We start from the raw sequence: 26,403 nt of genomic DNA, 5'->3' as shown, positions 1-26,403 counted from the left end.
TCCATTTGCCTGGAAAGAATTCGTGTTAATATTTTGCAGCCGTGACTTATTAAACTGATAGTTCAGTAATTTTTACACCTCTTGACATTTGCTTCATTTGGCATTGGAATTGTTATATTCTTCTTGAAGGCTGAGGGTAATTCACCTGTCCCATACATCTTGCTCAGCAGATGGTAGAGTTTCGTCAGGTCTGGCTCTCCCAAGACTATCAGTAGTTCTAGTGGGATGTTGTCTACTCCCAGGGCCTTCTTTCGACGTAGGTCTTTCAATGCTCTGTCAAACTCTTCACACAGTACCATATCTCTCATTTCATCTTCACCTACATCCTCCTCCATTTCCATAATTTGTCCTTAAGAACATCGCTCTTGTACAGACCCTCTATATACTCCTTCCACCTTTCTGCTTTCCCTTCTTTGCTTAGAACTGGGTTTCCATCTGAGCTCTTGATATTCCTGCAAGTGGTTCTCTTTCCTCCAAAGGTCTCTCTAATTTTCCTGTAGGCAGTATCTATCTTAACCCTAGTGATATGTGCCTCTGCATCCTGACATTTGTCCTCTAGCCATCCCTGCTTAGCTATTTTGCACTTCCTGTCAATCTCGTTTTTGAGACGTTTGTATTCCTTTTTGCCTGCTTCATTTACTGCATTTTTATATTTTCTCCTTTCATCAATTTAATTCAATATCTCTTCTGTTACCCAAGGATTTCTACCAGTGCTCATGTTTTTAACTACTTGATCCTCTGCTGCCTTTACTATTTCATCCCTCAAAGGTACCCATTCTTCTTCTACTGTATTTCTTTCCCCCATTCTTGTCAATCGTTCCCTAGTGCTCTCTCTCAAACTCTCTACAACCTCTGGTTCTTCAAGTTTATTCAGATCCCATCTCCTCAAATTCCCACCTTTTTGCAGTTTCTTTAGTTTTAATCTACAGTTCATAACCAATAGATTGTGGTCAGAGTCCACATCTGCCCCTGGAAATGACTTACAATTTAATACCTGGTTCCTAAATCTCTGTCTTACCACTATATAATCTATCTGAAACCTTCCAAAGTCTCCAGCCCTCTTCCATATATACGACCTTCTATCATGATTTTTTAAACCAAGTGTTAGCTATGATTAAGTTATGCTCTGTGCAAATTTCTACCAGTCGGCTTCCTCTTTCATTCCTCAACCCCATTCCATATTCACGTCCAACTTTTCCTTCTCTTCCTTTTCCTACTATCGAATTCCAGTTCCCCATGACTATTAAAGTTTCTTCTCCCTTCACTACGTGAATAATTTCTTTTACCTCATCATACATTTCTTCAATCTCTTTGTCGTCTGCAGAGCTAGTTGGCATATAAACTTGTACTACTGTGGTAGGTGTGGAATTGGTGTCTGTCTTTGCTACAGTAATGTGTTCACTATGCTGTTCATGGTAGGTTACCCACACTCCTTTTTTTTTTATTAATTATTAAAGCTACCCATCCATTACCCCTATTTGATTTTGTATTTATAACCCTGTATTTACCTGACCAGAAGTCTTGTTCCTCCTGCCATCGAACTTCATGAATTCCTGCTATATCTAGCTTTAACCTGTCCATTTCCATTTTTAAATTTTCTAACCTGCCTGCCCATTTAAGAGATTTTCTCCGCTCAGGGACTGGGTGTTGTGTTGTCCTAATCATCATCATTTCATCCCCATCGACGCGCAGGTCGGCCAAGTGGCGTCAAATCGAAAGACCTGCACCAGGCGAACGGTCTACCCGACGGGAGGCCTTAGCCACACGACATTTTATTTTTTCATTTAAGAGATCTGACATTCCACGTTCTGATCCGTAGAATGCCAGTTTTCTTTCTCCTAATGACGACGTGCTCCCGAGTAGTCCCTGCCCGGAGATATCCGAATGGGGGACTGTTTTACCTCTGGAATATTTTACCCAAGAGGACGCCATCAATATTTAACCATACAATCAAGCTGCATGCCCCTGGGGATAAATTATGGCGGGAGTTTCCCCTTGCTATCAACCGTTCGCAGTACCAGCACAGCAAGGCCGTTTTGATTAATGTTAGAAGGCCAGATCAGTCAATGATCCGGACTGTTGCCCCTGCAACTACAGAAAAGGCTGCTGCCTCTTCATGAACCACACATTTGTCTGGCATCTCAACAGATACCCCTTCATTGATTATTCTCATAATCAGGTAAAATCATCTTGTAAGTAGTGGAGGGCAGGCATGGTAATTACTACGATAAATAATCACGTACATTCCTGTCACTTACTATGAATAATTTTATTCTTGCAATGTATATACAATGCCTTTAGCATAAAATGTATACTACAGAGTACTGATCTGGCAAAGGTACAGCAGTAGGGCAACGATATTATTGGGGGGGGGGGGGGGGGGGGTAGCGCCAGTGGTACTAAGTCCCCACAATCTTAAGTCCTGGTCAGAACTGCTGGTGTTGCCAACTGTTTTGCCTCATTTTTTAAGTTTGACCTTCATTGCCTAAAGAAATGCAGCAGATAGCTGTTGGATGGGCCTCGACATTACTGCAGTCACAAGTGTCACAGTTCCAGCCTCTATATCTGTACCACATTTCCTGTAATCATTCCTGGTGATGGTTTCACCCAGCTCATCATGGAGATGGTAGTTCATTAGTAGCTTGTCTCTAGTTTGTGCTGGGAGAGAGGTTGCAGTCTTGCTCTGACTGCAGGCTGAGCAGATGTTGCAGCTGCTTCAGGCGCTTCAGTGAGCACATTATAATAGAAATAAGATTTGTAAGAAGGACCACTCTGTATGTAGGTGATACTTATGTGCTAGAGCCAGAGAAGTGTGAAATACATAACAGTGTGTTGACACATAACAGAAAGATATGAGTTTATGTGGAATGTAAAGTCCAAAGTAAATTGTGTAACATAGGTTAGCTAACTGTTAGTGGCAGAGTATGTTCACTCAAGGAACTGAAAATACTGTTAGAAAAATTACATGGAATTAGTGTTGTAGAGTACCACCTTTATCATAATGTCCTTGCTATCATGTTACAGTTTTGATAGCCATATCTTATACAGTACCATCAGCATATTTTACATGGAAGCATGCAAAGCCAAGGTGTAACAAAACATTGTATTTCTGTTTGTAAAGACTGGCTTCTTGTAAGTCAAGATCTACATATACATCTACATCCATACTCTCCCAGCAGAGGGTACATTTTACTGCTGCTAGTCATTCCCTTTCCTGTTCCACTAGCATATGGCATAATGGAAACATGACTGTCTATATGCTTCAATATGAACCATGATTCTTTTATCTTGTCTTCATGGTCTTTATGCGAGATACAAATTGGTGGCAGGAGGATCATTATGCAGTCTGCCGTAAATGCTGGTTCTCTAAACATACTCATTTGTGCTTTATGAAAATACTGCCTTGTTGCCTCTAGGCAACTTCATGGAGCATTTCCATAATAATTCCATGTTGATTGGATCTGCTGATGACAAAGCTAGCAGCATATTTTTGAATTGCTGTGATATCTTCTTTAATCTAACCTGGTGGGAATCCCACACACTTGAGCAGTTTTCTAGAATTGTACACACAAGGTTCTGTACACAATCTCCTTTATAGATATGGTACAATTCCCTAAAATTCTTCCAATAAACCAAAGTTGACCATTTGCCTTCCCTACAGTCGACTGTGTGTGTGTGTGTGTGTGTGTGTGTGTGTGTGTGTGTGTGTGTGTGTTTATGTTCCATTTCATGTTGCTTTGCACCGTTAAGCCCTAATACTTAATTGACAGGACTGTGTCAAACAGCACATTATTAATACTGAATTCAAACATTAAGGAATTATTTTTTGTACTCGTCTACATTAACTTAGCATTTTTCCAAATAAAATTGCTTTCCAAGTCATTCTCTATACTTCTGTTGCCAACTCAACAACAACCCTTTCCCATACAGTGCAGCATCATCTGTAACAGTCATAGATTGCTGTTTGTCTTATCCATGAGAACATTTGTATTTATAAAGAATAAGAGCAGTCCTGTCACACTTCCCTTTGAGCACTCTTAGCAGTACCTTCATATTCAATGAACACTTGCCGAGGCCACATACTGAGTTATATCAATTAAAAAGTCTTAGTCATTCACATAACTGAGAACCTATTCAGTATGCTCAGACCTTGATTAAGTGTCTGGAGCATGACACAGTGTCAAATGCTTTCTGGAAAGCTAAAAATGTGTAATATGCCTGTTTCCTTAAATCCATGGTTCACAGGATATCATGCCAGAAAAGGGCCAGTTTGAGTTTCACTCCAGCGATATTTTGTAAATCCATGCAGTGGTCAAACAGCCCTGGTATGTCTGTACACTGTTCCTGTATGAATGATTTTTTAAATGTGAAGTTTATAACTTCAAATAGTGAAATCCAGGATGAAATAATGACAATATTATGAAAAGGATGCATTGCTAATCACCATATAGAGCAGATGTTGATTCACAGACAGGCACAACTAAAATACTCCTAAACGTGAGCGTTTGGTCAAAAGGCCTTCTTCTAAAGTGGAGACATTTACCAAGCACAACTTGCACACACATGACCACTGTCTCTGGCCACCGACACCAGAGTCTCTGGCCACTGAGTCTGGTGTCGGTGGCCAGAGACAGTGGTCATGTGTGTGCGAGTTGTGCTTTTGTGAATGTGTCTGTGTTATCTTCCTTAGAAGAAAGCCTTTTTGCTGAAAGCTCACATTTGAGCAGTATTTTTGTTGTGCCTGTCTGCCGTTCATAGTCTCTTCTATATGTTGAGTAGCAATCCGTCCTTTTGCTGTCTTTAATTGCCATGTTCGATTAGCAAGTGAATAGAAGTCTTTTGCTCTAGCTATACTTAATTGCGAATGTGTATATTGACATCAAACACAAGGTGCTGTTGACATCATTGTAAACAGGGGCACTACTCCCAATCAAACATCAGGCTCACATGCCTTTAATAACAACTACTGAAATGACTACTGTTCTATTTCCAAATGCATGTGTATTGCATGCCACACAAATTCTCAATTTTGAGAGATTATTGTACTATATTCCTAGCCTGTGACAGCCTTGCTCTGAGGCAAAGACCAATTGGTCCACAATGCAATATTCTCTCCAGCGTAGGCACTGCTGTTGCAGTTATAGTGCATTGTCAGAGAGTGGTGGATCATTCTTCAGACAGGTGAGGTGTGCTGAATTGGAACTATAACAGTGATGGCAACAGGAACTGGAACTTCGACGAGATCTCACTGGAACTCTCACAGGAACACACTCTCAAACACATTCTGGAGAACATTCTGCTAATAGAGCCACAGAGCACGACTTACATTGTGGTGTGCAGTGATTTAACAAAACTCAACACTGTTTGTTGCATGTGATGTGTGATAAGGAACATAAGTCTACTCTGTTTGTGTTATCTATACCAGGCCCTTAATATTTGCTGGCAGTTTTGCTTCAACTGGTGATTCAGACATCCTGTCTACCTTGTGTTGTTTGAGAGAAGTCTAGCTTGCAGGAGTTGCAACTCAGGGTCATAGCATCCACTTCCTCCAAGAAAAAAATGCAGAACGTCTTCTTCTGCTGTTATTGCTGTCGGTGAATGAGAGCATCCACCTCCTTGCCCCATAGGCACTGGTTGACAGTTGTGATTCTGTAACTCCTCCTCCTCCCTCCAGTGTCAAAAGGTCAACTTGTTGCCGCCATCCCTCGAAACTGAAAAAGATATGTAGCTTCTGGAATGGGGTTATCATATTACGGGATGAGGTGGTCCATGTGCTTACTTTCAGTACCACCATCTTCACATTCCTCAGTTTGCATACCACAGTGCCTGGGTGCCACATTTTCTAATTGTGATGCATCTCTGAATGTATTGTTTTATCATCACTGTCGAAATACTTCTTCCTACTTTCAGACTATCTGGCGAGGGTTACTACATGCTTTTATGAGGTGCTGTTACAGAAAGTAGAGTTCCCATCTTCCTTCTGTGAAGCATCTCGGATGGAGTGTGGGCTTATGAGGAATATGAAAATGATATTCTTCATTTTATATTCATGGCTGAGTTTCCTCATTTCTGTTTTAGAAGGCCTGACAGAGCATTCCATGACACCATTGTGTTCAGGATGGAACAGTGTGCTACAAAGATGCTGGATCCCTTTAGCCATACTAAACTCTTCCCTATTTTCTGGTGGTAAACAATGTGGCATTGTCAGTTACAATGGCTGTTGTTGTACTGCAGATATCTGCTTGGGTACTTTAACTGTTTATGGTGCACCTGTGCTTCTCATCCTTATAACATACGGGAAACTATTGCACGTATCCTTAAGAAAGAGGCAGTTTTCTCCTACTGGTGGTTCAGTGTAGTGCAAGTTGATTCTACTCTCAAATTCCAACATTTTGGCCCGTGGAAAATGTGATCCCAGTGGGGCAGTTCAATATTTCCTGCAGAGCATACATTTGTGCAACATAGTTTCTGTGGCTTTCACTAGACCTTGCAAGCAGACATGTTGTCTTGCCATTTTCTTTGTGGTGAAAAATTCCCCGAGGGCATCTGTGCAAGAGTTTTGACACTTCTGGATGAAGTAATCCTGAAATGACTACTCGCAGCTTCCCTTCCACCAGGTGTAGGATGATGATTTCTTTTAAACAGAGATAATGCATGTCGAAGGTTCAAGAAGTGCACCAATTCAGGGTGCATTAGTCACTTCTTAGGTGAGGGCCATTGAGTTTCCATGAAATACTTCATTTTTGAGAGAGCTTCATCTTTTCTGACTGCTTTTGCTATGGCTATCGGGTCTATTGGAAGCCCTGTTGGGTAGAGCTTTGACCTGAAAACCAACTTCCTGTGAAATGCCCGTCACTGCCAGTCGGCGAACATGGGAGTGTCAGCTGCAATTTGCATCAAAATGCTGTGAAAAGATGCGGCCATCTGGATGCACATTTAATAACTTTACTTACATCTTGACCACATGTTTATTTTTTTATCAGCCTTATGTATTTTGACTTTCTGTCACTTTCAAAGGCACTGCTATGTCAGTCATATAAAAAAATGATGGAAAGTCGAAATGCGTAAGATTGATTAAAAATAAAAGTGGTCTAGACGTAAGCTATTAAAAGTACACGAGATTATGTTGATGTTGCTGTGGTTTGAAGAAACATGATATTTTATTTCATAATTTTATGCTGACAGTAACAACAACCACCTTTGCAATCTTTGCTCCAGGTTTGAATATTATCATTAAAGGCCTATTATCAGTTTTTAGAAAAAACTTGTCCCTTACAAGTAATTATATAATTTCTTAATAGCAAATATGAGGACTTGAACTGAGAATAAACCCATTGTGTTGAGTTCAAAGTCTTGAAGTTGAAAGCAATGATGCTTCCCTCTGTGTGTGATAACACTGTCCCAATTTCTTTATAGGTTTTCTGCTGCAACTATTAATTGATTTCAAATCAAATGAAGCACTTTTCTGCTTATCAAAAGCCACCTGACAGTCCTAGGCTTTTGATTGTGTAAATCATGAAATTCTGCTAGACAAGCTCAAGTATTGTGGCATGAGTGGGACAGTGCACGAATGGTTTAATTCGTACCTAACTGGAAGAATGCAGAAAGTTGAAATAAGCAGTTCTCATAATATGCAAAGATCAGCACATTCCTCAAACTGGGGAACTATCAAGAATGGGGTTCCACAAGGGTCAGTCTTGGGTCCTTTGTTGTTCTTAATATATATTAATGACTTGCCATTCTATATTCATGAAGAGGCAAAGTTAGTTCTCTTTGCTGATGATACAAGTATAGTAATCACACCTGACAAACAAGAATTAACTGATGAAATTGTCAATACTGTCTTTCAGAAAATTACTAAGTGGTTCCTTGTAAACGGACTCTCACTGAATTTTGATAAGGCACAGTACATAAAGTTCCGTACAGTGAATGGTATGACGCCATTAATAAATATAGACCTTAATCAGAAGCATATAGCTAAGGTAGAATATTCCAAATTTTTAGGTGTGTCCATTGATGAGAGATTAAATTGGAAGAAACACATTGATGATCTGCTGAAACGTTTGAGTTCAGCTACTTATGCAATAAGGGTCATTGCAAATTTTGGTGATTAACATCTTAGTAAATTAGCTTACTACACCTATTTTCACTCATTGCTTTCATATGGCATCATATTTTGGGGTAATTCATCACTGAGGAATAAAGTATTTATTGCACAAAAGCGTGTAATCAGAATAATAGCTGGAGTCCACCCAAGATCATCCTGCAGACATTTATTTAAGGATCTAGGGATATTCACAGTAGCTTCTCAGTATATATACTCTCTTATGAAATTTGTTATTAACAACCAAACCCAATTCAAAAGTAATAGCAGTGTGCATAACTACAATACTAGGAGAAAGGATGATCTTCACTATTCAAGATTAAATCTAACTTTGGCACAGAAAGGGGTGAATTATACTGGCACTAAAGTCTTTGGTCACTTGCCAAATAATATCAAAAGTCTGACAGATAACCAACAAGTATTTAAGAAGAAATTAAAAGAATTTCTGAATGACAACTCCTTCTACTCCATAGAGGAATTTTTAGATATAAATTAAGAAAAAAAGAAAAAAAAACATTAAAAAATAAAAATAAAAAACACAAAAAAATAAAAATTTGTTATATTAACTTAAGTATGTTGTTAAATTAACTTAATTATGTCATGTATTGGAAAATTTGACTCATTCCACATTATTACGAAATATCGTATTCATGATCCATGAAACTAGTATTAATCTAATCTAATCTAATCTTCATCCAATTCCATGTTTCACTTTTACAGAACAATTTATGTAGCAGCTCAGCTGTTGTGGCTCTTGCTAGAATGAATTTTTGATAATATCAATTTGAGAGGTTTGATAGCATGTCTTTCACATTTGTGGCTACTGGAAGCTTTGCAATGGCATGCACATGTTTTGTGGTAGTACAAATACCTTCTCCTGATAGTATGTGACAGATACTTCATCCATTCTTGAAGGAAGAGTCATTTTTCCTTATTAACACCAAGTCCCTTGTTTATTAGCGTTTTAATCACCATCTCCAAGTTTTCTAAATGTTCTTCAGTAAGAACTCCCTGAGACTCCTGTATCATCTATTAAATTTGTTGGTTATGGAATCCTCATGATTAAATGCTATAGGTATCTTTGATATTATGCTGGTGCAGAATTTATACTCAGGAATAATCTTTTACATTTTTAGAGGCCAAATGGTGTGTCACCACTTGTGGCCAAATGGTGTGTTAATGACCGTCACTGACTAGCTTTCTTTGTCGAGTCGCAATTAGAGGTATGTATCAATCAAACCCATCTTTGAATAGTACATGCCTGTACGTAATTTTTCCATTATATCTTGAGCTCTCAGGATTGGGTTCATATCAGTTACAGAATATGCATTTTAATTTATCACACAGCCATAGTTTCCCATTTGGTTTTTCCATCATGTCTTCATAAAGGGTCCAATTATGCCATTTCCTTCTAACCTATCTAATTCTTGTTTGACCTTCTCACACATTGTGTAAGGAATGGGTCTAGCCATGAAAAAATTGAGTACAGATGTAGGTTTGAAGGTGATACACATCTGCTAATCTTCTGTGCTTCCTGGGGTTTCACAGAACTGTATTCATTCTTTCTACAGTGTGTTACACACTCCTCTTTCTCATCTATTACCTTTATTTGATTTGCTGATTTCTAGTATGTAAACCCGAGTTTCTCAAAGAGCTTGAGTTCCGTGATGGTTGGCAGCCTTTGGAGACAAAGTCATGAATAGTGTTGCTTGTATTTTTACTATGAGCATTTATTGTACAGTATCATTTCATTTTAATCAGTTGATCACTATAACTCGTCAGCATACCCTTGAATTTGCTCAGCTGAGGTGCTACAGTAAATTTATGAGTTGCACAACTAATTTATAGGTTTGGAAGAACTCGTATCTACTTGGAATTGTACACCATTTATTCCAGCATCTACAAGTACTGCTTTAGCGCCACTCAAAACTATTTTGTATATCCTATTACTGAGTCTTTCATCAGCACTTTCAGCATTTCCTTAATGGCATTATATTTAATGTTCCTATTTTTTGTACCCGTACTTTGTTTTGCCTATTATGATATTTATTTCTAATGAATTTTGTATTGTTTCATTTATAGGGATGTTTTTGTATGTCTGCCTAATTGTCTCACCTTAAAAATTTCTGGGGCCTTGAAATTCCATTTTGAAAATTTCATTTTTCCCATTATTTTGAGTCCTTTATACCAGGTGGTTATAATTAAACATGTTATAATACAGAAACTAATTACTGTATGAGGACCAAACTTGGTAGCATTAATGTCAAAGACTTGAGGAAGAGAAACAATGCAGAATCAATTTAACTGAAACACTTTTAATGTGCTGCTATTGTACATCATACCATTGCATACCAGTACCATTATTGCTACAAAAGGGAATCAGTATGGCACCCATCAGTGTCTAGAAGAGTCTGAAAGTGCAGGATTGCATTCTTCACAGCACACCAAAGCATGTCTGTAGCTGTGCAGGCATACCTTTCTTGATATGCTGCGCTTCAGTTCAGCATACGTGTGAATGTTCCCCTGGAAAATCGTGTCCTTCAGGTAGCCCCACAACCAGAAATCACAGGGAGTGAGATCAGGTGATCAATCATTTCCAAATTTCTTTTGGAGAAGCAGGTGAACTTTGCGAGTGATGTGCGGTGGGGCCCTGTCTCGCATAAAAACTGTTGAGTTCAATGCAGCTTTCTCCTGTAGGGCAAGTGTACATGCTGGCGAAGCACATTGCAGTAACACTGGCCAGTCACACTGCATGTCTTTGGTCCTTGAGTGCCAACCTGTTCAAAAAAGAATGGGCCAATGATGAATGTAACCGTGGAGCCACACCATACAGTGACACGTACACTGTACAGAGGAACTTCATGCACAGTGACTGGAGTTGAAGATCTCCACACTCTGCAATTCTGTGTGTTCACCTCACCCATCAGAGAAAATTGAGCTTTGTCTGTCGATAAGACGGTCCAGGGCCAGGCCTCATCAACTTCAATCCATGTGAGAAAGTAAAGAGCAAAGTCAACATGTCATTGTGCATTCTATGGTGCAAGCTACTGTATGATATGAGTCTTGTAACGATACCATTTGAGAATGATTTGAAGCACCTTCCGTACACTGGACCAAGGGATGTTCAATTGTCGTGACACAGCACACGCACTGCCTGACCATTAGGAATTACACACATAGCAACAGCGATATTACTGACCTCATGTGGTGCAACCAATTTTTGGCCTCTTCCTGGAGCAACTCCCTGTTATCCAGTTGATTTGAACTACCTCATCATGCTCCACACAGCAGGCAGTGAAAGAGGACCCTTCTATAATCCTTTCAGCTGGCAATATTCTCGAAGTGCAGCTCCATCATTACTGTTATTTTGGTTGTAGAGCTTCACCAATAATGCCCTGCTCCTTTTGTCCATGCTCATGTTGACATGTCAACAAGTGCGCTGCAACTAGTCAGGTGTGTGAGACTATGAATCATGATGACTGATCATGGCACCTGGTGACCATAGTTGGAACTGTGATGCATGAAAATCGTGCACCCCATAGTCTGGACAGTAATGCTACAAAGTTTGGTTCTCGTACGGTAATTAGTTTCCATGCTGTAATGAGTTAAAAAGGGGAAAGTTTAATTATAACCACTCGGTATTTGTTTTATCTGCTCAAAAACCTGAACAGTGCTTAAACGCTCTTCTAACGTTGGGTTACTTAACCTGATTAACTCATTTTTCAAACTAGCATCTGGAGCATGTACTATTAGCATCTCTCTTACTGCCACATGCCCATATAAAATATTACATACAGGATTTTCACTTTAATTTAGTCTCTGGTTGGACCCTGGAGCATAGCAACCCTTTCCTTAAGATTCTGACTGGGTTCCTTGTACGCTTTGTAAACTCTATGATGTGCTGCCGCTACGAGTATTTTACTTTTGAAATATTTTTCCTTACTCTCTGTGCAGCCTACTATGCTTGGGTCCTTGTCCAGAAACAACTGTTGAATTACAAGGTGTACAACTTTGCTTCTGCCGTTTGCCTGTAGGTAGCAACAATGGTAAGTAGCGGTCAAAAGAAACAGATCGCAGACATCAGGCAGTTAGCTTGGACCTCGGTCAACATAACCTCATTCAAACATTAGTCAATTTGTGTCTGCATCATAAAGTTGTTCTTGATTGAAAATGTCAGTTTACAAAACTAATTCTCATCATTTGTGGGAGGTGTTACTGTTTTGTTTAAATATGAAGAAAACAGCAACTGAGTCTCATTAATTCCTCTCAGGTACGTGTGGTAAGGACACTATTAGTGAAAGAATGTGTCATGAGTGGTGTCAATGCTTCAAGAACGGTGATTTTAACGTATAGACCGGCATAATGGTGGAAGAGAGAATGTTTTCGAAGATGCAGAATTGGAGACACTGCTGAGTGAAGACTCGCGTCAAACTCGATAAGAATTGGCACGATTAGTGAGAGTGATATAGCAAGCCATTTCAAAATGTCTCAAGGCTATGGGCATGATTCAGAAAGAAGGAACTTAGCTCCCACGTGAGCTGAAATCAAGAGACGTTGAACGGCGTGTGTGTGTTTGTGAACAATGGCTTCAGAGGCAAAAATGGAAGTGATTTCTGCAACGCATTGTGACCAGGGACGAAAAATGGGTTCATTACGATAACCCTAAATGCAAAAAATCGTGGGGATATCCCGGCCATGCTTCCACATCGACGGCCAAACCGAATATTCACGGCTCCAGGATCTTGCTCTGCATTTAGTGGGACCAGCTTGACGCCATGTACTATGAGGTGTTAAAAACCAAGTGAAGCAATCACAAGTGCTCGTTATCGAATTCAATTAATGCGCTTGAGCAGAGCATTAAAAGACAAACAGCCGCAATACAGCAAGAGGCATGATAAAGTGATTTTGCAGCATGACTATGCTTGACCCCACATTGCAAAAGAGGTCAAAACGTACTTCGAAGTATTAAAATGGCAAGTCCTGCCCCACCCACCGTATTCTCCAGACATTGCTCGCTCTGACTATCACCTTTTTAGATCAATGGTGCATGGCTTGGCTGACCAACACTTACGATCTCATGAAGAAGTCACAAATTGGATCGCTTCAAAAGACGAACAATTTTTTCGACGTGGGGTTCGCACACTGCCCAAAAGTTGGGGGAAAGTAGTGGCAAGCGATGGAAAATACTTTGAATGATACATGTGTGACCAATTTGTTTCATTAAAGCCTCAAATGTTGGGGAAAAAACAGCAGAAGCAAAGTTGTACATCTTGTACATTATAAATTTCATTTCTAGTGCTAGATAGGAAAAGGTATTTTGCATTACCTTGCATGTTGTCCTCTGCTTTGTAAAATGTTGTTCCATGCAGGGAATGTAATTTGTCCATTTTTCTTTCTGGCAAAACAGGTGGGTCGCCAGAGGGGCTCTGATTTCTGTCCATGTTTTTCTTCACCTAGCTTGATGAGCATTCTTTCCTACCTGGTGCTAATAGTCTACAGCAGTGGCAGTGTTTGTGTCATAATGTCAATTTCTTGTTCCATCTGAAATATACTAAGCACAGATTATTGCTATTTTACTTTTCTCCCTAGAAAAAATAGGTTAAACAGTGCACTTTTCTAGAAGGTTAAGCATAAAATGTTGAGCTGTGATAAATTGTCTTGATAGTATGACATCCTAATCATCTTGAGTCATTGATGCTTTTCAGAAACTGACCGAACTGCTTTACGTCTGTTGTGTAGTCCTAACCGCCTCATTGCCAATACTTAAGATAGTGCACTTGCCTGTATGATCTCATAGCAAAAATGTAACTCTTGTAGTTACCCTTAATTGTCAACATATATGTTGACAACACCCCAAGGTGCCGCTGATAATGTAAACAGGGGTGCTTCTCCCAAATAAACATAAGGCACAGATACCTGTAATCACAGCTACTGAAATGACTGCAGTTATATTTCTAAAACACACATCTGTTAAATGACATACAAACATTCAACTTCAAGAGATCGTTATACAATATTCCTGGCCTGTGGCAGTCCTGCTCTGAGGTGACATCAAAATTGGTGCACAATACAGCCTTGTGTACAGTGTAGGCACTACTGTGCTGATGTTGTGCATAGTCGAAAAGCTATAGAACCTTCTTTGAACAGGTCAGCTGTGCTAAATTGAAATGGTTGTGGTGATGGCAACTGGAACTTTTAAACCAATGGGGCCTCGGCAGAATGCTTGCAGGAATGCACTCTCTAGCACACTCTGACTTATAACATGTTGTGCTGTGGTACTAAGATCTGCACTACGTGTTCCCACATGATGCGTGATGTGAAACACACCTCTGCTCTGCTAGTGATCTCTGTAGCAGGCCCCAATAATTTGCTGACAGACTTCCTTTGCCTGGCAAGTTGCCCATCCTTTGTAGCTTGCGTTATTTGTAGAAAGTCTAAGAAGTTGCAACTCATGGTCAAGACACCTTTGACCATGTAGTGGTTTTACGTAGGACCAGAATTGTCTAGGATACTCAACAAGATCTTTTGCTACCTTAATGATAGTGGAAGTAGTTGTACATTTCATGCACTGATCTTCTTATAAATGCACAAATTTCTACTAGCCTCTGCGTGTTGACATTTTGGTACTCTTTCTGAACCAAGAGACCAACAGTCTCTATTTTCTCAGCATTTTCTGAATAGTGTTATTAAACCATCTTGGGTCTTTTCTGTCCTTAATCCATTTACTCAGTGCATACTTATCTAGAATACAATTAACAATAAGCTTAAACTTTGCCCGTAACTACTCCATAACTATCATACTGGAACTAAGTGATGGATTTCTTAAGTTTAGTAACCGTTGATACTATGATGACATTTTGGTCACTATGTATTGAACTGTTGATAAGATCAGGCCTGCTTGTAATTATGAGGTATAAAATGTTACCATTGTGTGTGGGTTGCCGAAGTAAAGGCTCAAGCCAGTTTTTGGAGAAAGCATTCAGAACTACTTTTCAAGATACGTCTGTCTGTACCACAGTCAACAAATACATGTGCATCCTAGTCGAGACTTCGTAGGTTTAATCATGTCAAACATATGTTGCATGATCGGGGTACTTCAGCACTGCTGAGTGGAGACATTCTTTGAATGGTTGTAAAACTATGAGAGCAGAATCAATTGTCCAGTAGAAACATCTGATGATGAATATGAGTTCACGTAGACTGATTCTCATGCCCAGATAACTTCACAGTCTGACTCAATTTCAACCTCAATAGACATAGATATCATCATTTCTCAGGTTTTGATAAATCATTCAGTGTTGTTAGATGTTTACTGTGACAAGTTTCTGTGCCCTGGACTGTATCAGCACTATGTTTTAAACTGTTGTGCTGTCAACAGAATCTGAATCCCAAAGTGAATAAAATTGAAAATCAGTGTTCAGTTTTTTAATGGTGGTTTGGGTTTGAAGAATTATTTAGTTTTAGCTAAAAAAACCTAAGGAATTCTGTTTATGAAACACAAATTTTCTGGAATTAAATATATCCAAATAATGTAGCAAAATTTTTAAGGTGCAAATACTAAAGTATAACATATAAATTTATCAATGGAGTGTAGATTATCTGCAATTAAAATGTATGTAGATGAAGTACCAACTCTAAGAAAAGTATCGTACTATCATCATTTGCTATAGTATCAGCAGTTCACTGAATATAGTGATAATCTTGTGCATTGGCTTAGCATCGTACTTCATATAATTGGCTGTGTTGTGTAGGGAATAAATCAAAATAATAAGTGACTACAGTATTACAGAATAGTTTGGGAAATATGAGAGCAAATATTACTAGTTAAATTTACTTACAGCTAGATGTTATTTTAATAGAACAGTCATAGAAATAGAAGAAATTAAAATACTTTCTGAAATGTCACACAACCTTGTTTTTCATAGATGCTGCTCATTTGTGTTTTCTTCTGGGACGGTCACTATTACCTTCAGTAACATCACATTGTGTGTCTCATAACATATAACTATTGTGCTGTATTATCACCAAAATATTTGTCACAAAAAGAAACTCAATCTGCGTTCATCATTTCACAGTCTTTTACTACTTTCAAAAAATGAAATTTATATACCTCTGTTTTCTAGGTTTACGTGCAATGTTTGCTGCTCGCTGCGAAGAGTATGTAACCCAAGTGGATGACTTACATTCTCAGTTAGCGGCTGCAGAGGAAGAAAAGAAAACTCTAAATCAGCTTTTACGGTTAGCTGTGCAGCAGAAACTTGCACTTACGCAACGCCTTGAGGAACTAGAGGTTTGTTTTAAGTTGAATTGGTATGCCTTGTATTTAGTGCAATATTGTAGTGTGGTTGCTTTAAGGTTTTGTTTGTTGATATTATTTCTGTATTCTGTAATTAACTACAGTGAGTCATTTTTAACATCCCCACCCTTTTCTCCTTCTTCATCTTTTTTTTCTTCCTTATCTTTTTCGCCTTCTTCACCTTTCTTTTGTTTCCTCTGCTTTATCAGAATCTTTATTCCTAAAGGTTTAGACATTTCTAGGTTATCTTTTCTAACTTAGTTTTATTTTGCTGTCAATTATAATGGAAAGTTCTGGACAGAATGTGAATAAAGGAAATCATAAGTTACTAGTTCAGTTGGTGAACACACAAACAAAACTGAAAACACTGCTAAGCTTTTCTACAATGCTCGAGTCAAGCTAAAGCGCCATGGCAATGTAGTCAAATGGTGCTATGTAACTGCACTGTGTGTGTGTGTGTGTGTGTGTGTGTGTGTGTGTGTGTGTGTGTGTGTGCGCGCGCAATGGTGGTTGCTGTGTAAGAACACAAGCGTGAACACCCTAACTTTTGACACATTGCGGATTTATTGGTTATTTTTCTTTGAATACTGTTAAATGTAACGTAGATGCTGCTATCTGAAAGATGAGGCACTTAAATCCGCTGTGCTACTGCTCCTCTAGACTCCATGAAACTTGGCAACAGATTTGTGAGCACACCTCCAGTTGCACGCGTTTTAAGGAACTTTTGTGCATGCGCAACTCTATGCTCCCTGGCCCAACATAGATCCTGCTAAATGAGAGCACACTCCTCAGATATGCTAATTCTCTCACTATATAATGTAGTAAAATTAGATCGACACCAATATATGTTAAAGTTGTACTGACAGTAAACCTATTTTGTGAGTTTCTGAGTGAGTTACAGTATGTTAAGTTATGAATTTTATCATACAGTAATCCATTTGATTCTCGGTAAAATGCAGTTTGGCTCCCTGTTGAACACAGCTTCTTCTGCCGCCTAGTTTGCAGCCCTTCGTGCTTGTTATCACCTTGGTGATGTTATGGTGTCTATTACCCCCCATCAGTCTCTGAATGTGGTCCAGGAAGTGATTTTTCATGGGGACTTCATCCAGCAAATCTGGAGCAATGTGGCATTAATTTTGTTCGACATTTGCAGAATGGTCATAAAGACAACCACACTGATAACAGTGCCTTTATTCTGGCTTTCGAGGGGTATCTTCCCAGAGAAGGTGAAGGTTATTACCAATGTGAAATGAAGCTGTACGTCCCATCACCCATGAGGTGCTTTTGTTGCTTGGGTCTTGTGCATACGTCTTCCCACAGGACAGCAGACCCTCTGTGTGCTGATTGTGGCCACCTACTCCATGAGGGCAGCCCCTGTGTTCTGCCACCTGTGTGTGTCATCTATCATGTCTGCCACTCTCCACACTTGCCAGATTTTCCAGTTTATAAGAAAGAGAAGAAGATACAAGAGTACAAGCAGTAAACTGCTTGAGAGGATGGGTAACTTCCGATTATGTTGGGTACTCAAATCTCTGGGCCTTTTGTCACCATATCAGTGTGACTTCCAGGAAGGATGATCTACAACTAACCATTTACTCAGATTGGAAACAACAGTCTCACAGCCTTTTACTAACCGCCAGCATCTTGTCACAGTCTTCTTTGATCTTCATAAGGCATATGACACAGCTTGGCACTGTCACATTTTAGTTACCCTCTATCGCTGGGACTTCCGCGGTCCTCTTCCAATTTTTATCTCCAAGTTTTTATCCCATTGGCTCTTCCAGGTTTGAGGTGACACTTCACTCAGAACGCCTTTGGATCCATCAGAACGATATCCCCCAGGGTTATGTGTTAAGTGTCACACTCTTCCTCATTGCCATCAATCTTCTCGTAAACTCTGTTGGGCTTCTGGTTACCCCGGCATTGTATGTTGACAATTTTTGCATCTGTTGCAGCTCCCACACTGAACACTAGCCCCAAGATGCTATCCTATGGGCCTCTGCATTGGCCCTCTCTCATGGCTTCCAGTTTTCTCCCTCCAAATAGCGGGTTACACATTTTTGCCATCGACCCACATACACCCCAATCCAGAACTTTATTTAGGTGACCAGCACCTAGATGATCTAGCACAATCCCATTTCTTGGGCCTTGTTTTTGAAAAAAGCCAACCTGCCCAAAAATGGAATGATATCTGTTGTGCTAGTGCTCTCAGTAATAAACTCCTCTGGAAAGAAGTCCACTGTCTTACGCCGTCTATGCATAGGTCGTTCTAGACTCACCCATTGTCTTCTCTTGTGTGATGAGCCACTTCCAAAATGTGTCTGTGGGGCGAGACTTACTGTGTGCCATGTATTGGTGGATTGTTCCCTTCTTCCAGATTCCTTGTCTTTAATGTTAGCAGACGATTCACAGGTGGTTGCACTGTCTGTCAGTTTCCCACATGAAAGTTTTCTAAATTTTCAGTTATAAACGTTTGCTGTACTCGTGGAGTTGGGGCAGAGTTGTTCTGGTTGGGACCCCTCTCTGTGTTTTCTAGGTGTGGGACCCATGACCACTCTCCTGGGCAACAACTGATCTTTGATCCCTCTGTTTTCCCAGCTTTTAGATTTGACCTACCTTTCTGTGCCTTCTACCGTGTGTGTTTTTTGCTTCTTCACTTAATAGTTGGACCCCTTTTACTGGATCCACCCACTTTTAGTGAACTCCGTAACTTACCCAAGTAACTTTTGGATTGAGGGACTGATTTTCTCGCCATTTGGTCCCATAGCTCCCCTCGATCAACTGATTAATTAGTAAGTCAAAACTACTTCCAATCACATCAGAATGAATAAGTACAGGTACTGGTCCTGTATGGTTTTCAGTGGGTCTTATACCGTTCTTCCTGCAAAATAGTGGCAAGTTCAGGTAACAATGATGGAGGTGGACAGCGATCTCACACCCACCTCTCCAAAATGGACCACAAAGCCTCAATAATAGTGACTGTGGTGGCCAGGGGAGAAGCGACGGTCCATCGGCGTGCTCACCAAACCAGTCCTGGATGATGCGACCTGTGTGAACAGGCGCTCTGATGTCTTGGAACAAAGCGTCACCATTGGGGAACAAATGTTGTACTGTGGTATGGATCCAGTCAGCAAAAATGGTCTTATAATTCTTGGCAGTAATGCAATCTTGCAAAATACTCATGAGGCTCGTTGATTACCACCATATGACTGCCCAAATAATCACCAAACTCCTGCAGTGTTTCACTCTGGGCAGCAAGCAGCCTGCATCATAGGCCTGTGATGGCATACATCAGATGTAAACTTGGCCAGAAGTTGGAAACAGTATGAAACAAGACTCATCCAACTGAATGACTCTCTTCCATTGCTCTATAGTCCAGGTTTTATGTTTTCTTAGTCTAGGCATTTACATCACTGACATGTGGTTTTAGAATTCCAGCCCACCATGCGATTTCCATCTTATGGAGCTCCATTTGTACTATTTTGGTGCTGACAGGGTTTGTGAGTGCGAAGTTCAGTTCTGCAGGGATTTTTGCAACTGCCGTCCTCTTTATTTTTCATCACAATCCTCTTCAATGACTATCTATCATGATCACTCAACACACACTTTTATGTACATTGTGACTTCACGGATGTTTTTTTTCTGCTTTTCCTGCATGCATTATGGTTCTTCAATATGGTGCGTCTTCAAACACCAAACACTTCAGTTACCTTGGGCACAGAGGTACCCATACTATGAGTGCCAACAGTTTGCCCGCATTCGAATTCCCATAGCTCCAGCATAACAAAATTTTTAAATTTATGTCCATTAGACGTGCTGTTTCTTTGGATTCTATATATATTTTTTATATATTTCTATACATGCGGGGATGTTGCAGGAGCATTGCCAGAAAACTAAATATGAAACTATTGAAAAGCAAATTTGATGTGTTGGAAATAGAAGTTTCATAAAGCAGACTTAAAAAAACTGCTTCTAGAATACCTACTGCAATTGTCTGCAATAAATATTATATTTTTATGGATAGAGCAGTTATTTATTTTTTTTTTTATGTGAAAACATTAGCTGGTGGACTGAAAAACTATTTGAATTATGATGTAAATCTTGTGCAGTTACAGAACTTCTGTTACATGTGTATATCCTCCAAGAAATGAATCTAAATCTGCAGTTTAGCTGAAGCTGGAAATAAAATGATTGAGGAGAAGGAATGAAAACAAAATGGAGTGAAGATTATTTTGAGGGAGATGCATAATCATTATTTACAGGAGTTCAAACAGTGCTTGCCCTTGTAGACTTTCTTAATCTTGTTTATTTACATATGTTGAACTTCACTTTCTTTTGAACTGTTGTGTATAAGTAAAATTTTTAGTGGGATTTTCTTCATATACATTGATTTTATGTGATGTGCTTGCATTGGAAGATTAAGTGTGGTGCAGTTTCGTCCTACACAGTCTGCACTTAGGAACTTGTCATTGGGAGCTCCAATGTTAGGTGGGTGATGGAGCCTGCTAGGGATATGGAAGCTAAGGACAGGAAGAAAGCCATTGTGCACTCCGTGTGCATACCGGGGGGATTCGTCCAATTTGTGGAAAGCGTCCTTCCGGGTGCCATGTAGGGTACAGGGTGCAGCCAACTGCAGGTGGTGGCTCATATCGGCACTAATTACGTGTTTCGCTATGGATCAGAAGAGAGTCTCTCTTGTTTCCGGCAGCCATCTGAGATTCTGTCTGGTTTCTGGCAGCTATCTGAGTTGGTGAAGACTGCCAGTCTTGCTAGCGAGATGAAGGCAGAGCTCACCATCTGCAGCATCATCGACAGCACCAATTGTGGACCTTTGGTACAGAACCGAGTGGAGGGTCTGAATCAGAGGCTCAGACGGTTCTGTGACCATGTAGGCTGCAGATTCCTTGACTTGCGCCATATGGTGATGGGGTTTCGATTTCCGCTAAATAGGTCAGGTGTCCACTACACACAGGAGGTGACTACATGGGTAGCAGGGGCTGTGTGGTGTGAACTGGGCAGTTTTTTAGGTTAGACAGTCTTGGGAAAGATCAAAAAGGGCTCCAGTCTCAAAGGGTACAGGGCAAAGAAATGACGAGAATCAACCAAGCACCAGTCAGTATTGTAGTTGTAAATTGTCGTAGCTGTGTTGGAAAAGTACCAGAGCTTCAAGTGCTGATAGAAAGCACTGAAGCTGAAATCGTTATAGGAACAGAAAGCTGGCTAAAGCTGGAGATAAATTCTGCCGAAATTTTTCCAGAGGTGCAAACCGTGTTCAGAAAGGATAGATTAAATAAAGTAGGTGGTGGTGTGTTTGTGTCTGTTGGTAGTAGTTTATCATGTAGTGAAGTTGAAATAGATAGTTCCTGCGAATTACTATGGGTGGCGGTTATACTCCACAGCTGTACCAAAATAATAATTGGCTCCTTCAACCGACCCCCCAACTCAGATGTTATAATAGCTGAACAGTTCAAAGAAAACTTGAATCTTATTACAAATAAGTACCCCACTCATACAGATATAATTGGTGGAGACTTCAGTCTACCCTTGATTTGTTGGCGAAAATACATGTTCAAAGCTGGTGGTAGTCAGAAAACATCCTCCGAAATTGTACTAAATGCTTTCTCTGAGATTTACTTTGAACAAGTAGTTCATGAGCCCACATGAAATGTAAATGGTTGCGAAAACACACTTGACCTCTTAGCTACAAATAATCCTGATCTAATAGAGAACGTCATGACGGATACAGGGATTAGTGAACACAAGGTTATTGTAACGAGGCTCAAAACCATATCAACCAAAACCACTAAAAATAAATGTAAAATATATCTATTTAAACAGCAGATAAAAATTCGCTTGATGCCTTCCTAAAAGAGTGTAATCATTCCTTCCAAGCTAATTATGTACGTGTAGGCCAGATACGGCTCAAATTCAAAGATACAGCCATAGATAGATTCATACTGCATAAGTTAATAAGAGACGGGACTGATACACCATGGTACACAAAACACGTCAGAACACTGTTGCAGAAGCAACGAAAAAAGCATGCCAAATTCAGAAGAATGCAAAATCCCCAAGACTGACTAAGTTTCATGGAAGCTCAAAATTTAGTGTGGATGTCAATGCGAGGTGCTTTTAATAGTTTCCACAGTGAAACATTGTCTCAAAATATGGTAGAAAACCCAAAGAGATTCTGGTCGTATGTAAAGTACAGGTGTTGTGAAACAACTCAAATCACTTACGAAAGGAAGTCTTCCGGTCCAGATGGTATACCAGTCAGGTTCCTTTCAGAGTATTCAGACACAATAGCACCTTTCTTAGCAATCATATACAGCCTCTCACTCGACGAAAGGTCTGTTCTTAAAGACTGGAAAGTAGCACACCCATTGACCTCAATTTGCAGTAGAATTTTGGAGCATATACTGTACTCTAACATTTTGAATCACCTTGAAGAAAATGACTTACTGATACATAATCAACACGGATTCAGAAAATATCATTCTTGTGCAACACAGCTGGCTCTTTATTCCCATGAAGTAATGAGTGCTGTCGACAAGGGATCTCAGATCAATTCTATATTCCTAGATTTCCAGAAGGCTTTTGATGCCGTTCCTCACAAGCGACTATTAATCAAATCGCATATGTATAGAGTATCGTCTCAGTTGTGTGACTGGATTCATGATTTCCTCTCAGAGAGGTCACAGTTTGTAGTGATGGATGGTAAATCATCGAGTAGAACAGAAGTGATATCTGGCGTTCCACAAAGTAGTGTCATAGGCCCTCTGCTGTTCCTGATTTACATGATCTGAGCAGCCCCCTTAGATTGTTTGCAGATGACACTGTAATTTACCGTCTAGTAAAATCACCAGACGATCAATTTCAATTACAAAATGATCTAGAGAGAATTTCTGTATGATGCAAAAAGTGGCAATTGGCACTAAACAAAGAAAAGTGCGAGGTCATCCACACGGGTACTAAACGAAATCCGATAAATTTTGGGTATACGATAAATCGCACAAATCTAAGGGCTGTCAATTCGACTAAATACCTAGGAATTACAATAATGAGCAACTTAAATTGGAACGACCACAAAGATAATATTGTGAGAAAGGCAAAACAAAGACTGTGCTTTGTTGGCAGAACACTTACAACATGCGACAAACCCACTAAAGAGACAGCCTACATTGCACTTGTCCGTCCTCTGCTGGAATAGTGCTGCGCGGTGTGGGATCCTTACGAGGTAGGATTGACAGAAGACATCGTTAAAGTGGAAAGAAGGGCAACTCGTTTCATGTTATCGCGCAGTAGGGGCGAGTTGAGGTGGCAGTCACTGAAACAAAGGTGGTTTTCTTTGCAGCAATATCTATTTATGAAATTTCAATCACCAACTTTCTCTTCTGAATGCGAAAATATTTTGTTGACACCCATCTACGTGGGGAGAAATGATCATCATAATAAAATAAGAGAAATCAGAGCTCGAATGGAAAGATTTAGGTGTTCCTTTTTCCCATGCACCATTCGAGAGTGGAATGGTAGAGTAGTAGTATGAAAATGGTTCGATGAACCCTCTGCCAGGCACTTAAGTATGAATTGCAGAGTAACTATGTAGATGTAGATGGACTTCTTTCCCTGTGCCCACTATATGGAAGTATTTTCTGAACTTCCTATGACCAATCATTAATCCTACCACGAGTTTAATCTTCCTTCTTTTCAAGCCCAGGATTGTAGAAGTTCTCTTAAAACATTGTTTTGACATCATTAGCTGGTTATGTCATTGCTTTTTGGTTCTTATTCCAGTATTGTGCATGCTGCTTCCTGACCCAGGTACATATTTTTGATTTTACCATCACTTTATCGATATCAGTTTATGTGTTCTTAAATAATATCCTGATTCAGTCTTCCCGTGCTTTCTACTTTAATTTTTTTTTCATTTTTCAAGATGCATTGAAGCAGCTAGAAGCTATTGCCTAGTCACCTGGCATTTCCCCTACCATTCCCATGTCTACCACAATCATTAGAATAGTGAGAGATTCTAGATATCATAAAAGTTTTGTAGTTTTAGACTGTATGCTATTGCTGCCCCTAGTGTAACCCAAAGATGTAATAGAGACGTGTTTAGCATGGTCTCCATCCCAGCAATGGACATGTTGCTAATTCTGCCTGTTGTGGCTAAGCAGGTCAGTCTCCACTACTTCCCAAACTACTTAGCAGCCACTGTCTGTTCTACTTTATTCCACCATACTCTAGTACTATAAATTATCACAGTTTTATTACAGAGGTTTATATCCAATACATGTTCCTGGAACTTAGACACAGAGCTGCACTGAAATGTTTAATTTGTTTATTTTGGGTCTACTCTATCTCGTTGTGTAATATACTCTCTGTGGTCACCTGTTTCATAAAATTAATTGCTATCTGAACTGGCTAATAAAAGCCACATAACTGTGCTTCTGGTCTTCTCGTTCACAGTATCATCAATGCTAGAGGCTGAAAGAAAGCTGGTATCCTTGATTTTGTGTATTGAGCGACAATATTTCTTCTTTCAACACCAATCTATTCAAACTTACTTATGCATTGAGATAATTATCATCAGATATGTATATTAAAGTTGAATCACAAATCTTTGGGTACAAATATCTTGTACAATGAGAATACTTTCTGGTGATCAAAATGACCAAGAATGGAAGTTAGAATGACAATTCTTCAAACTTCTTTTTTCCTTGCTTCTGTTACATCACTATTGTAGCTGCAACACACCTCCAGGCTCTGAGGTCTAGGAACAAGCAGCCCCAGCAGTTGAACATGCTAAACTCGTCGTTGTGTCTTGCAGATATGCTGCAACACTGTATCTCGCATTAAAAAAAAAAAAAAATAAAATAAAATAAAATAAATGCTATCAGAAACTTAACTACTAATAAAATCATTCATTAAATCTCACAATCATCTTTCATGAGTTAGGAAGGACTGAGAATGTAACCCATCATTTTCCCTAAATGCCACCCTCTCCCTTCCCCCCTTACTCCCTCTGAAGCTACCTTCTTGCATTTTTGTTATACACAGGTGTAGCAAATTTTACGATTTTGTGCTATATTTAGGATTAATAACAATAAAGCATGACTGAACAGCTGAACATTCAAGTGAACTGTATTGATATAAAATATTACCCATAACAAATTAAATCTATCATTGTAGTAAATAAATTACAAGTTATATAAACTGTCTACAATAACTGAAAGTAAAATGAAATCTATGCCTTACAGATGTTTGTGGCAACTATGGTACATTTGTTTTAGTGTGACATTTAATAAAGAACAGATGTATTTGTTCCTCATAAATTATTAATAGTACATAAATTACTAACTAGAAATAAAAGAAAAAATGGCTCCAACTAAGAGTTGAAAAAAATGTCTCTTTCCAGATACTTTGTTAATATTATAATTTTACTTTGCATTTCCTTGATTTGAGCAAAGCAAACTGATTGATTATGCCACTGAAGACCAATTGAGAAGCTGTGTTGTATTCTGTAGACAAGATAGCAAAATTTGACATCTAGTTACGGCCATAGTTGACTTTCATTTGTTGAAACTGTGTTCACAAGATGCCACAATCACTCAAATTGTCATAAATATAATAAAAGCTGCATCCAAAAAGCCGTGTCAGTGCTTTTCATCAGCTGTTCCAACTGGAACTTGACAGCAGCTACACTATGGGATCTAAAGTATCCGGACACCCCCACAAACATGTTTTTCATATTAGGTGCACTGTGGTGCCACCTACTGCCAGGTACTCCATATCAGTGACCTCAGTAGTCGTTAGATATCATGAGAGAGCAGAATGGGGTGCTAAGCGGAACTCACAGACTTCTAATGTGGTCAGGTGATTAGTTGTCACTCATGTCATACGTCTGTACGCGAGATTTCCACACTCCTAAACATCCCTAGGTCCACTGTTTCCGGTGTGATAGTGAAGTGGAAACATGAAGGGACATGTACAGCACAAAAGCATA

The 26,403-nt window shown here is 39.5% G+C and overlaps 1 protein-coding gene across 1 annotated transcript in view; it reads left to right on the top strand.

Moving 5' to 3' along the window:
* The window catches only part of LOC126483861 (protein bicaudal D), a 110,302-nt gene that overhangs the window by 66,462 nt on the left and 17,437 nt on the right, over positions 1–26,403 (top strand). Inside the window, exon 12 of the mRNA XM_050107083.1 lies at positions 16,228–16,394. Within this exon, the coding sequence (XP_049963040.1) occupies positions 16,228–16,394 (167 nt within the window). The remainder of the gene's footprint in view (positions 1–16,227; positions 16,395–26,403) is intronic.

The sequence above is a fragment of the Schistocerca serialis genome, chromosome 6, assembly GCF_023864345.2.
Source record: "Schistocerca serialis cubense isolate TAMUIC-IGC-003099 chromosome 6, iqSchSeri2.2, whole genome shotgun sequence".
NCBI lineage: Eukaryota > Metazoa > Arthropoda > Insecta > Orthoptera > Acrididae > Schistocerca > Schistocerca serialis.
The sequence above is the reverse complement of the archived record's forward strand: the minus strand, read 5'-3'. Positions and strand labels throughout refer to the sequence as shown.